General features: G+C 44.9%; 1 protein-coding gene across 1 annotated transcript; it reads left to right on the top strand.

Annotated features, from left to right (window-relative positions):
• Nucleotides 1-3,046: 3,046 nt before the first annotated feature.
• ANKK1 (ankyrin repeat and kinase domain containing 1) lies at nt 3,047-13,861 on the top strand. Its single transcript, XM_030021374.1, has 8 exons — nt 3,047-3,633; nt 7,737-8,031; nt 8,441-8,592; nt 9,524-9,573; nt 9,671-9,826; nt 10,096-10,214; nt 11,201-11,246; nt 11,622-13,861. The coding sequence occupies exons 1-8, from the start codon at nt 3,446-3,448 to the stop codon at nt 12,968-12,970; spliced, it is 2,355 nt and encodes a 784-aa protein (XP_029877234.1). The 5' UTR covers nt 3,047-3,445; the 3' UTR covers nt 12,971-13,861.
• The last annotated feature ends 246 nt before the right edge of the window (nt 13,862-14,107 follow it).

The raw sequence follows: 14,107 nt of genomic DNA, 5'->3' as shown, positions 1-14,107 counted from the left end.
GCTGGGAAGCCTAAAGCAGCCCTGGCCCTTTGGGCAGGTTGTCTGTGCTTCTGGAGCAGGTAGTTGGCTCCTTGCAGTTCTCAAGATTTTTAGAAGCTAGCTGCTCCACTTCTGCGTTAAGGTGACACAACTTCCCAAAGTTGTCTCAGAACGACTTTTTGTACCTTGATGTTGCTGCACCAGCTGTGGGGAGTGGAAGGGCTCTGCAGCCACCCAAAATGTCCTTTGAGGCTGTGCGCGTGCCAGGGGACAAGTACTCAAGAGCAGGGATTTTGAGGCGGTTTCCCCTGTTCTGAATGCTTCTCCTTCAGCACCTGCACGGGGGACGAAGCTGCTGGACCTCAGCCGCTGGAGGAACGCGTTCCTCCTCTCTGTCCCAAAACAGCCTCTGTCCCTGCCCTTTGCCCAGCTATTCAGTGCTGGGGGTACCCAATAAAATGCTTTCTCCAACTGCCTGTTCCCCATTGAGCTACTTTCTTGTTTAACTGAGGCCAGTAAAAATGCACTGCACATGCAATTTTAACCTTCAGCAACCATTGGAATTTTTGCTCTGTGTGTTGGTCCTGGCTGTTTGCAAGGGGAATCTCAGAGACATCCGGTGGCAGTTTCCAGAGACAAGTTTGGTGGTGGGGCAGCGTTGCTGTAGGAGTGATTTATGTTGGTTCACCTTTGGACTGAGCTGTAGCTGGCAGGACACTTAGTTCAGGGGAAGGGGATGGACGTATGAGCTGTTAAGGGCAGAGTTGCAGTTGCATGTATTGTGCAATGGGACCGGTATGCAGAGCAAATTGCGGCTGAGTTTTTGAGAGCAGGCAAGGCCGCAGCCCTCCCTGACCATCTCAGCCTCCATCCTTCTGCATCTCGAGGCTGAGGAAGGCCATCGATAACTGCAGTGTTCTCATTCACTTCAGAGAAGCACCGCTAGCTTGTGCCTTATGAAATTCAAAAGAAAGTGTCACAATTGCAAATCAGTGAGTAGGAGCGCCACTTCCACAGTTAAGGCGTTCTTTGGAGTGGACTGGAGTAAAATTGCTCCCCAGTTTGGGGTAAAACCAGGAAAGGTTCATTTCAAGAAATGCAAGTTGCTGTTGTCAACAAAGGTGTAAATGATGGGCACGACTGCATGTTTTAGGGTGGTTTCAAGGATTCCCAAGAAGGTAAACACACACACTGACTATAAGGGAAAAAGCAAGCATTTTATTAACTACACACATGCGTTACGCTAAGGGTATCTTACAAAGAAAAAAAAAAAACTATTAACATACCAACCCAAGGACTGTGAAGAAGATGAACCATCTGTACATTCTTGTGCCGTCTTGCGCCACAAGCTCAGCCCAGCAGTTGATAGGTGCCAGCTTTACGAGGGCGTCCCCACAGAGGCAACGGTGACCTTGCCGTACACCGGCCCACTGCTCTTCGGAAAACCGCGGTATTTTATACATTTGCGGAGGAACAGGTGTCGATGCTCGTGGCCAATGAGTGCCAAAACACGCCTCGATTGCAACATAGGGAACCTATGGCACATGCGCCCGCTGGCCAGGCGTGCTGCATGTGCCATAGCCATCCCTTCTGTTGGTTCATGGGCTCTGTACCTGCGGCATATTACCATAATCCATCAGTCACATCCACTCTGCTCTAACCAACAGCAGGACTTTTGCAAGGTAAGCAAAATTATGTGTGGTGCCTTGTATTTCTCCATTATTGCAAGTACTACCTCCCCGAACGTTGCCCAACCTCCTTATCCCCATGGTCAGCATTTCAAACAATAGACAATAAACTATCTGTTCCCTGTGCTGACTGCATTTCTTAGTTATATACTTCTTACTCAGTGTTCATCCACACACCAAAATTCCATCTTTTAACCCTTCCATACACACTGCCTCACTTCCTAACCTTTTATTTTAATGCCATTAAAGTTGAGACAGACCCTGGAAAGTGCCTGAGGCAATTGCCAAGAAATGCAGCACACCTGTGAGCTCTGTGGAGGAAGTGAAGCAGCAGCAGCTGCCACTCTGCAACCATGGAGTGTTTTCCTCCACTCCTTCACCTTCTCCTGAACTTTCTATAATAAAACTTGAGCATTTCAGTAACAGTTTGTCCTGCCTGTGCCTGAACACGAGGGAATGGAGCCCCATCATGCTTGTTCTCGGTTCTGAAGTTGTGTTGGGAGGTGAGTGCCAGCAAGCAGGAGTGGAGGTAGCCAGGGGCGGTACCTGGGCCGGAAGCATCATAATTGGTGGGCAACTCTTAGGGAGGAGCAGGGAATCAGCAACAATCACGTGTCAGACTCTAATGCCTTTTCTTTCCCCTAAAAAGCTGCAGAGCCTGGCTGGCTTTTTTCCTTTTTCTTTTCCTTGTTTCATTAAAGCCTTGCAGTTGTGAGTGATGGGCCATTGCCAGAGCACTTCATGTCAAATGCAGTGGAGAAGTAGCTTGCACTTCCACCTGGATCTGATATGCAGCTAAAAACTCCAAGTCAAGACTCAATGACAATTACCCTTCAGAAATACTAATTATTATTGGTATTGCAGTAGCACTGAGGAAACCAGCACCATGTTGTATCTGACATTGACTTACCTACAGAGATAGTCCCTGTGCTAAGTCTTGAAAGACATGTATGCACAAGACCCAGACGAGTGTCATTAAACCCTTTTTACAGCTGGGGAGTCAAGGCATAAAGCAAATAAAAGCATGCATGCTGTTACTAGTGCTCACACAGTAATAGTTAAACTGCTCAGACCAGCTCTTCAGTATTCTCCTGTTTCTTCAAATACCCCTTGCAGGCATTCGACAGCATACTTTATCCCTGAGGTAACCATCCTGGCTCACCATGTTTGTTGTATTTCTGTTTAAGTATTTTCTGAGTTTCATGCACTCATGTTCGCCACATGCTAGTTCTGGGGTCTCCTCTGTTCTTTATCTTTCTGGAGAGTTTTCCACTTCTTCATCCAGGTCACGTGTGCAATGCTGCACAGGAGCCTTGTGGATTTCTCTCTGTGTAAGGCCTTCCTTCCCTTTCAGTATCCGTCTGCCTCACTTTCACCCAGCGTATACTGATGCCTCAGGTGAGGAATCCCATCTTCAGCACGGTGCAATTGCTAAAGGATTGTTGCATTCTGCCATTTTTCATCTTGTATTCTTTCAGCATTTGCGCACCCAGTACTCGACACTAGAGAGGAGGGCAGCCTTATGGAAATGTAGACATATATCCAGCCTGGCCAGGTTCTGCACAGTAGCCTGGCATGAGTGCCTGGAATTAAGTAACGCAGCTCCTCTGCATACCAAATGAGAGTGACACTTAGGATCCACCTCTTGGCAGTAACTAACATGGCTCATCTCAGGTAACTCCCTACCTCCCTATGCAAGTCAGAAGTAGGAAGAGCTCCTTTATTCTTCTCTGATACCGCCTGAGCAGGAGGCAGACAGCCAGGCTGACTTTTCTGTCATGACTTCGGAGAGAGACCGGCAACTGGGCAGCTTAACTGTCTTTAATAAGCAGGATTTTGAAGAAGACTGGGTTAAAGTGGCCAGCGGAGGCTTTGGGCATGTGTACCAAGTCAAGCACAAGAGGTGGAGAACAGTTTATGCAGTGAAGTGCTCCCCGTATCTGCTGCAGGACACCAGCGTGGAGAGGTAACTGCGGTCTCTTCTAGCTCAGTAGTTCAAACTGTCAATTAGAGCCATCTATGGTGAATTAGTGCTAAAACTCTGAAGGAAATGTTCACATGGCTTCTTCTCCCTGGGAAGTCAAGTTTTTGGTACCCAAAGGGAGTGGAAAAACCACTACTGATCTGGAATTTTGCCTCTCTCTCTTTTTTATGTGTGTATGTGCATGTGCAGGTGGGAAAAGAACACTTACTCAGAACAGTTAGTGTTGAAATCTGGAGGCTGAAGTAGGCATCTTAAACTAAACATGGGCACGTGGATAAAAGCAGCCTGATTACTTATTTGCAGCTTTCACTGGACATTGGGACTAATGGGTATCTATTAAACTAAATTAGTCACTAAAATCACCAGATTTAAAGCTGAGGGACAGAGAATTTCCAGCTGGTTTTGCTGGCCTCACAAAGCACTCTGCTCCCTCACTTACCCTCCAGACATGTTCTTTTCTCTTGATGGTGCATCTGCACCTTCAGTTTACTTTTTGCTGTGTCTCTCACCTGCAGAGACTTCTCTGCTGACTACCTTGGGTCTGGAGATAGAACAAAGCCAGGTAATTGCAACTACTGCCAATACCACATACAATATAGGCAATCCTGATCTAAAAACTGAGTCAATGAAGTTACTTATTCTCAAATTTTATTCTGTTCAAGCTGGAAGGATCCTGCCTAGTTAAAAATCACATGCTTGTATGACTTCTTGTCATGTTACTGACAACAACTGAGATGATGGTTCAATCTGAGCAGTGACTGTCCTCTTTCGTTTGCACTGCTTATGCTCTTCAGGTACTACGTTTGATTTCATTTTCTTTTGGGGGAAAAAAAAATGAGTCAAGTTAATCAGTTTTACTTCTGCATATATTAATTCTAGTAAATTTATTCATATGGCTTTCATGGATTATATCAACTCCTAGTGTACACTCCAGAAGAATGGTTGAATGTGAACAGAAACATTAATGGGTTTTTTTGTTGTTGTTGTTTTTAAAAACAACATTTCTGCAATCACCAGGATTTGAAAACCTAAATCTGAAAATCTGAGTTTGGGAAAAATATCTAACAGTTCATGTGCCTTTAATAGTTACTGTACTGGTGTCCTAGGGACTGAAGTTGCACTATTTTGTCATTAAAATAACTTTGCGCTCCAACATAGTGTTATAAAAGGCTTTCCTACCCCTTACATATATCTAAACAGCCTTGAGGCTGCTCTGACTTACATTATACTTTTCAGTAACCCCTGTGAGTTCTGGATTACAAGACAAGACCGTGCTGTCCTGCACTATGGCCATGCCAAAAATCCTTCATTTCTGGGGGGGGTTGTAAGAAGGGCCAGCATTGGTCCTGTAGTGTTGTGCATCTGGGGTGTATGGTTCAATGGCTGTTTCTACTTGCTTTAGAATGTTTCCACATTTGTGAGAGGCAGACCTTCAGTGTGCAGTTTGTCTAATGCACATATACCCACAGAAAACATTTTTGAGTGCATTGCATATGAATCTGTCATGAGCCTTTTCATGTGTATTATAAAATGGTTCTGGTTTATCTGTCAGCACTAAGTACAAGCCCCAAATACAAAACTGAAAGTTTCCAGGCCACTCAGTGGTTTGAAAAAAGCACAGCAGCACAGTTGTCTGGTAAGGGGGCCAAAGGAGGCAAAAGTTCCAGAGGAGCTTTTAGAAGTCCTTAGCACTCCTGTCTCTGGGCTTGTAAAAACAATGTGTCTCGTCAGTAGCTATGAATGGAGACAATGGTGTGGTGACTTCCATCTGCTCGCATTCTTGATGCGTAACCAACTGCTTTGCACTGTTCCTTCAAAATGATGGGGCAAATTGACAGCCAGTTTATTAACCTTGGATGGTTATGCTTGTCAGGAGAAAACAGGAGATGGATTTTGTGGGATGATGGAAGACATCCCTGTGGGCGCATGAAAGCAAGGAGGGCAGGTGCTCAGTGAATGCCACTGAATCTATGTATCACCTGAGAGAAGGAAAGAGAGTGGGTGGAAGATGGCGCTCGCCTCAACTTCTGTCAGCTGCAAAGGCTCATAGTTCGCCGGTCTGTTGAGGCTGAGGAGAGAAAAAAAATCACAGGGAATCCACAGAAAAGAAAATACAGGCACAGATGCAGTCACCGTATTTCCCAGAGGGTTGAAACACTCAGATTCTTATATGGGAATCACTTTGGGGCTCTTGCTTTTCTCCCTTACAAGCCTCATTTCTTGGGGCTCCCTTTGCTTGTCCAACATCCACCTTCTCCCTGTACCTTCTCATGTATCTGAGCTAATGGTGCAAATGCCTCCCCCTGGGCTAATCTCACTCCCTCTGTTACTTCCCACAATGCTGATCCACCACAGGATCCAGCATAACCTTCTGTGCAGGTCAGCTCCCACCAGCCCCTGGGGTGCCTGGGAGGGAGGCACACAGGGGCTGTGCCCAGAGATTCTGTCCCAGGAAGGGAACCAGAAATCATAGAAGTCACTTCTTTCTCCACACCTGTCATTGTCCTGGGAGGGGGAAGAATCAATCTATCTGCAACCCTCTACGCTGCAGGTTGCAACTTCTTCCTGTGTTAACCCTTTCTCCCACAGTGGGAAAGATAATACCTGAGACTCCTCAATACAGAGGTACATTTTACTGTGGGGAGCCTGCTAGAGGAAGTCTGGCAGAAGGATTTGCTTAGCTGAACTATGTTTAGAGCTACTAGTGGCCTGGCATAATGTTGCAAGCTCAGATTCATTCCCAGGGTGCTCTTTTTTAAATGCAGTTTTGGCACTTTACTGCTTGGCTGCTGTCAGCATGCTCTGGGCATCCCAACTCGTTCAGCAGGTTGGGAAATGTAAAAATTTAGTGAAACAGGTCTGCCAAAACTGGCAACAATGGACAGACATGTCTAGACTCCCTTTGGGACCAGATTCACCATGCTCACGGACAGAAAGCTGCAGGCAGAGGTATAGGTATGCCAAGCCTCCATGTACTCAAGCTCAGTACGTTAGTGTGTCTGCCTGCAAGCAGTGTGCAGGCTGTCACTGAGGCTACCCTGTGGACTTGTGGTGTATGAAAAAGGCATGGCTCACCATGTGTCCTGGTTTCAGCTGGGATAGAGTTAATTATCTTGCTAATAGCTGGTACAGTGCTATGTTTTTGAGCTAGGTATGAGAAGAATGTTGATAACACTGGTGTTTTCAGTTGTTGCTAAGTAATGTTTAGTCTAAAGTCAAGGATTTTTCAGCTTCTCTTGCCCAGCCAGCGAGAAAGCTGGAGGGGCACAAGAAGTTGGGACGGGACACAGCCAGGGCAGCTGACCCAAAGTGGCCAATGGGGTATTCCATACCATGTGATGTCACATCTACTATATAAACTGGGGGGAGTGGGGGGGGGGGGATCGCCGCTCGGGGACTAGCTGGGCGTTGATAGGCGGGTGGTGAGCAATTGCACTGTGCATCATTTGTATATTCCAATCCTTTTATCATTACTGCTGTCACTTTATTAGTGTTATCATTATCATTATTAGTTTTTTCTATTCTATTAAACCGTTCTTATCTCAACCCACAAGTTTTACTTCTTTTCCTGATTTTCTCCACCATCTCACTGGGTGGGGGGGAGAGAGTGAGCAGCTGTGTGGTGCGTAGTTGCTGGCTGGGGTTAAACCATGACACCATGCTGTGCCTGCTCCCAACATCATGCTTTCAGGAAGCATCCCTTGGGAATTTCACCACAGTGTGAAAACGAGCACGCGGACAAGGCTTTCTGTGATCACTGAAGGTCTTCTAAGAGCTGGACTAAGATGGAAGTTTTGATCTCTTTCTCTAGGAGCCTAGTGGTTGAATTTGCCCAAACAATCCCCGGCTCATTTTGAAAAGTCGTAACACCTTGTATGTTAGATTTTAGTCTGCAAAAGATCATGATGTGGTTGCATTATCACCAAGGGGCAAATTGGACTGAATCTTTTTGGGGTAGGCAGGGCTGCTTGGAAAGGCTAGATATCACTAACCTACTATACCATAACTTAGCTCGTGAATCGACTGATACCATTTCTTGATTCCACATTTTTTGTTTTGTTTGTTTTGTGGTTTTTTCCCCCCAGGACCAGTATGAACTGTCTAATGGAAGAGGCAACCAAGATGGAGAAAATCAAATTCCAGCACATTGTCACTATCTATGGGGTCTGCAACAGCCCTTTGGGGATAGTGATGGAATATATGGCGAGAGGGTCCTTGGAGAAAATTCTTCCCACTCACAAAATGTCATGGCAGCTCAAATTCCGGGTTATCCATGAGATGGGCTTGGCTATGAATTTCCTGCATAGCATGACACCTCCTTTGCTGCACTTAGATCTAAAACCAGGGAACATTCTCCTAGATGGGAATATGCATGTCAAGGTATGACCTTAATGCTGTGTTTGTAGGGACAGGTTATTTCTCAAATATGAGAAAGCTTATTTTTGCCAAATGAGTCCAGAATCCTAGTAAGTTAGGTTCTTCAGGAACACTCAATGAAAGATTAACTGGTGGGGCTTATAAGAAGCAGCTGGTAAACAAAGTACCTCCAGATCGTACAGGCAATCTGTGCCAGAACTGGGAACTGAAGGCTCCAACTTAGGAGGAAATGCTGATCTGCTGGACTCACTGAAAAGCACTGACTGCAATTTTATCAGAATTTTATCAAGTTTCAGCTGCTAGGCACCTCCTCATATCCCTGATCATGAAGGATGGAGGTATCTCCCAGCTAATATAAGGAGGGTGAGACTGTGAGCATTATGGGGGAGGGTCTCATTTTTTCTGCTTGCAGATCTCGGACTTTGGGCTGTCGAAATGGATGGAGCAGTCTAGCCGAATGCAATATATTGAAAGCTCTGCTTTGAGAGGCACTTTGAGCTACATCCCCCCAGAAATGTTTCTCCAGAACAGCAAGCCCCCAGGAATCAAATATGATGTGTACAGGTAAAGGCTGCCTTTCTGTTCAGAGGTCACACAGGGTTGCCACCTAGCTCTTACACAGAACGAGAGAGACTGGCACATTGCCTCGTTTTGTTTATATTCTGGCTCTCTGCCTTGCATAATGTCCTTGGTGGGGAACACACTGGGACTGATGTGTTACTCCAACCTCAGTGGTGGGGAGTGAGGGGGAGTGGGATTTTCTGTGGATAATCATCTGTCTCTTACCAGATGCACCTCTGTGCAGCACTGATCCCACGGCAGCTGCAGACGTAGACTTACTGCCTTAGGTTCCATCATAGCCTGTTAGGTTGCTGGAAGTTGTTATAGAAAAGGAGTAAGATTAGAGCACAGAACAGACAGTGTCTGCTCTTTCATAGCAGTTGCTGCTTAGATTAATTTTGATTTTAAAGCAACTGTAATATTGCTTGTCGTCTTTGGTATTCAGCTTCATTTTGGTCAGTAACAGGTGGAGAAAAGATTTCAACTTTATTTTTTTCCTTTTGGCCAAAGTGCTTTGCAGGCCACTTACACAAGCTACATATATACATTCTGGAAATTCATCAGTTCCTTACCCACTACACTACACAGTAACCCAAGATAAGAACCAAAGGAGGATTTGCATGGCCACATGAACTTGCAGTAGTCAGGGGCTCTAAAACCCAATGTGAATAAGGTGAAAAATAAGCACTGAGAGCCTGACTTTTACAGGAAATGCTCTAAGTCCCTCATTCACTACACCAACCCTTTTGTTGAGGCATCAGAGATGCACATGATAATTCATAAGATCTTGTCCTTTTGGTGTGGGGGATGAAAACCTTCTATCCTGAAGAACGTCTTTCCTAATTTTCCCATTTCTCAAGAATATGAAAGCAATAAGTGAATTTTATGTTCTTGTATATATGGGAGTGATTGCTTATGATCTCATTGCCTGCAGCTTTGGAATCGTAATTTGGGAGATACTTATGCAGAAGAAACCTTATGCAGGTAAATATGAACGCTTCTTACATGCTCTGCACTTATTAAATGTTTATTACAGTCACCTTCACAGAGATAAAGCCCCGTGCACACTGCTTTTTTTCAGGAGCCAACATGATGGCCATTATAGTCAAGGTTGCAGCAGGAAAGAGGCCCTGCCTAGAACCCATCAGTGATGACTGGCCAGGGGAATGCCAGCAGATGGTTGACTTGATGAAGAGATGTTGGGACCAAGACCCTAAGCAAAGACCAAGCTTTACAGGTGTAGTAGCTGATTGTGATATGGATTAGCCAAGGGTCAGCTGCAGGGATTAACAAGTGGGGGATAAGCTTGCATATAACTCTTTGCCAGTCAAATCGCCTGTTGCCTTGGAAATGCTTGGTACCCATTTGCTGTCAACACATCCTCTTTCTCCCTCTTTCCTTCCACCCCACGTGAAGGATACAGGAAGACTTCCACAACCTTGGGTACTGACTGGTTTCTGAACATCTGGGTAGTCTGCACAGCTAACAGTCTTTTTGCTCTGGTAGATATCCCTGTAGAAACAGACATGCTGCTGTCACTGATACAAAGCCTTGTAGTAGATCCAGAGAACGAGCGCCTTGTTAGGAAGATGTCCCACAAGCCTGCCATCTCTGGGAACCAGCAGGTGAGGAAGGCTTCCCAGTACCACTCAGGAAATTCCACTGAGTCCTTTCCCTGTTCTTACCAGTTCTTAAGAATGTGTTTCCTCTCTCATCACTGTTTATCATCAGACAGCAAGGGCACCTCAGCAACCTTTGCACAGTGTGTTTGCATAGGTTGTACATCTGTAATTCATTTACAGGGACAGAAAACTTGCAAATAAATTTAGAAAGCTGGCCAGTGTGCTAAATGACAGACAGTCCGAGAGGAAGACCCTTCTTTCTATCTGTTCAGATGAAGTGGGTTTATCATGTAGGCCTCAGTCATTAAAAGAAGCTCAGGCAGACACAGAATCACGAGGCTTCTGCTCATAGCACTGGCATATGCACTCAGATGACCATTTTCCAGCTCCATGGAACTGAAGACATTCCAGTTTAAACAACTCTCATGGAAGAAAAAAAGTTTTAAATCCCTGTGTTTCTCTAAGAAAAAAAATCAGGTTTCAGGGTAGTCATAATTTTAGCCCAGCTACTGGAGTGTAATTGTGCCTAGAAGTCAGCTTCATACAGGCAGAAGTAGGAGTTGAGAACTATTGCTATTTTGAGGTTTTGCCTAGTTGTCCAGTCAGCAAGAAATGAGATGCCTGAGTATAGAGGATTGAGGAGGTGGGGGTGTTTGGATTCACTATACAACAAGGAAAATGACTAGCTGGGATGCTGCCATGGGCACGTTCTGCAGTAAGGAAGTAGAATATACGTATGTTTGGGAGCAAAGTAGTAAGAGGAGGCAGGTCTCATTGATATCCAGAGATCATTTTCAGGCTCCCGCATTCATGTTAACATCATGATTTGCTCTGCTGAGTTTTGGACGCAATAACAAGATTGGGTAAAAACCACTTGAATGATAATACAAAATTCTAGAGCAGTAGCAAAGAACTATGTCCGAACCATATAGAATGCAAATAAACAACTTTGTCTTACGGCTTTTTCTTTTCCCCTTCCTGAAAACGAGAGTGACAAAGAAGAGTTCACCTTCCCCAGAGACACCAGAAGTGGTGGTAAGTAGGGGACTTTCTTTATAAATAAAGAAGGGGAAACCTAAAAAAAATAGCCTATTTCCTCGCTCTCCGGTGATATGGATGTGGCTCAAGAAAGTTTTCCATGTGGGTGATTTTTCTTTTTAAGTTAAGGAAAATGAACTATATGGGAAATAGCAGATATAGTTCCTGTGAGGGAGAGGCCAAATGTCTCACTGCTTTCTAAGAGACTGCATGTAGCAGTCTTGCCTCATTTCATATTCCCTATCTCTAAAAATGACTTTTATTTCATTTCATACTATGAAGATTCACATGCTCTCCCTCCCATCTTGTGCACACCAAGCTATTTCACTTGGTCTTACTCTCTTCCTCCTGTTTTGTTTCCCTTGCCTTTAGAAACTGATAATCAGGAGGTTCATATCCCACCTTCTTACAGTGAGGTTGAAAGTCCAGGGGACATCCTGTCTGAGGAAATCTTTAGAGTCCATGAAAATGGCCTCACATTACTTCACCTGATGGTGATCCAGGGAAATGTGGAAAAGGTGAAGTTTCTCCTGAGCTGTAAAGCCAATGTGAACAGCCAGGTAGTCTGTGGCTACACCCCGCTCATTATGGCTGTTCAGAAGAGGTCGCCAGAGATCTGCTCAGTTCTGATAGAGCATGATGCGGACATCAATATGCCTGATGACGATGGCTGGACACCTCTTCACTTCGCTGCTCAGAATGGGGATGATAGAATTGTACGCCTCTTGCTGGACCACCAGGCACAGGTAAATGCTCAGGAGCATGACGGGTGGACCCCTCTGCACTTGGCATCACAGAACAACTTTGAGAATGTGGCCCGAGTACTGCTATCTCGCCAGGCTGACTCCAACACCCAGGAGGTTGATGGGAAAACTGCCCTCCATGTGGCAGCTTGCTTTGGACATGTCAGTTTGGTGAAACTGCTTGCCAGTCAAGGAGCGGACCTGGAGAAAAAGCAGAAGAACCATAGAACCCCACTTCATGTTGCTGTGGAGAGGGGGAAGTTCAGGGTAGTCCATTATTTGCTGAAGAATGGGACCTCTGTCAACAGCCTGGATCAAAATCATTACAGTGCCCTGCACCTGGCTGTGGTGAGAGGGAAGTACCTTATCTGTGAGAAGCTCATCAAATACGGAGCCAATGTGGAGCTGAGGACAGACAAAGGTTGGACTCCCCTGCACCTGGCTTCTTTCAAAGGACACATTGAAATCATCCACCTGCTAAAAGATAGCCATGCCAAACTGAATGCCAAAGGAAGCATGGACTGGACACCACTTCACTTGGCTACTCGCTACAGTGATGAGCCGGTAGTCTGTGAGCTATTGAGATGTGGGGCAGATCCCAACATTGCTGAGAAGTCAGAGTGGGCCCCCCTCCATTTTGCAGTCCAGCGGGGCTCCTTTTTGACTGTCATCAATCTTCTGGAGTGCAAGGCAGATGTCAATGCTAAGAACAAAGTGGGTTGGACACCCTTGCACCTCGCTGTCCTCAAGGGCAATATGGCCATTATAAAGACCTTGATTAAGGCTGGTGCTCTTCTTGACGTGGAAGATATCACTGGCTGTACAGCCCTCCAGTTGGCAATTAGACATCAGAGAGAAAACATCATTACACTGCTTCAAGGCAAGGACTCGCTGATAAATAAATCAGGGAATAGGACTCTGGTGAATGATGCTAAGATTTCAAGACCCAAATTTGTTCTGGGAAGGACAGATTTGTAGATTCATCAAGTGTGGTATTTATGACTTGCATTTTCCAATAACAGGTGCTATGCCTTAAACCAGCATATCCTGTCACCTGGTGATTACAGGAAAATACTTTTTTTTTTTTTTTTTTTTTTTTAATGGAAGTTTCTAAGCATGAGCACTAAAAGAGTAAAAGAAAATGGAGCTGCAGAAGGAAGCCGACAAGTTATTTTCCAGAGTCTGACCAAGCTTGTAGAACATTTTGGCTTGGTGATGCTGGCTTTAGGCAATGCTTTCCTGTTTTAATACTTACAGTGCAGGGATGGAGATGGGTATATGTACTCGCTTTTCATATGGGCAATGCTGAAACTGTGCATAGCAACCCATATATACATGTCTTCCACAGATTTTATTGGGTTTATTCCATGTTTTCCTACAGAGAAAATTGGTGTAAAATGGCCTTGGCACAGGTGGGAATTGAATCATGAGATTCTCACCTGCTGCTGGAAATAGACACTAAGCATATGGTACAGCAATGTGTCAGATTTTCTGACATCTCATTTTTGTAACAAGAAAAAAATAAAACAAGGAAGGAAGAAAAATCACTGGTAGAAAGTATTTAAATGGATACAACACAGAGAAAAAGAAATTCCAGAATAATTCCACTCCATCCCTTCAGAACAAAAGAGCCAAGAGCTTTTTTCCTAAGCATTCAAATTACTTACTGACCACCTCCACACTTCAGACTTTAAACACTGAGGTTGCCATTAGAAAGATGGCTCTAAGGATAAGCCAAAAAGTGGGTGCAGTTCTGAAACCTGTTCCCTGCCACAAGGGCTACAAATAACCTCCAGTCTTAACTACAAAATGCTGCTGTGGGAGTTTCATAGAATGGTTGAAAGAGTTCCTCAGAAAAGCGGTATCTAATTTGGGTTAGCCTTTTTTTTTTTTTTTTTTTTTTTTTTTAGGAGCACTGAGCAGCTGGCAAAGTTAGCAGGTACTTACTCTGTGGAAATGGACAGGTGGGGCTTATAACAGTCAGCTGTGGGTATTACCTTAAAAGGCTAGTCTCTAAGAGCCCTTGTGTAGTCTTTGAGGAGATGGTGTCTTCTGGAAAGCAGTGCTGGATCTATTGCCTAGATTCAACCTTTTCTGCTGAAAATATGTATACCT

This window comes from Aquila chrysaetos, chromosome 8 (assembly GCF_900496995.4).
Source record: "Aquila chrysaetos chrysaetos chromosome 8, bAquChr1.4, whole genome shotgun sequence".
NCBI classification, from domain to species: Eukaryota; Metazoa; Chordata; class Aves; order Accipitriformes; family Accipitridae; genus Aquila; species Aquila chrysaetos.
This window is presented reverse-complemented; position numbering and strand designations above follow the sequence as displayed.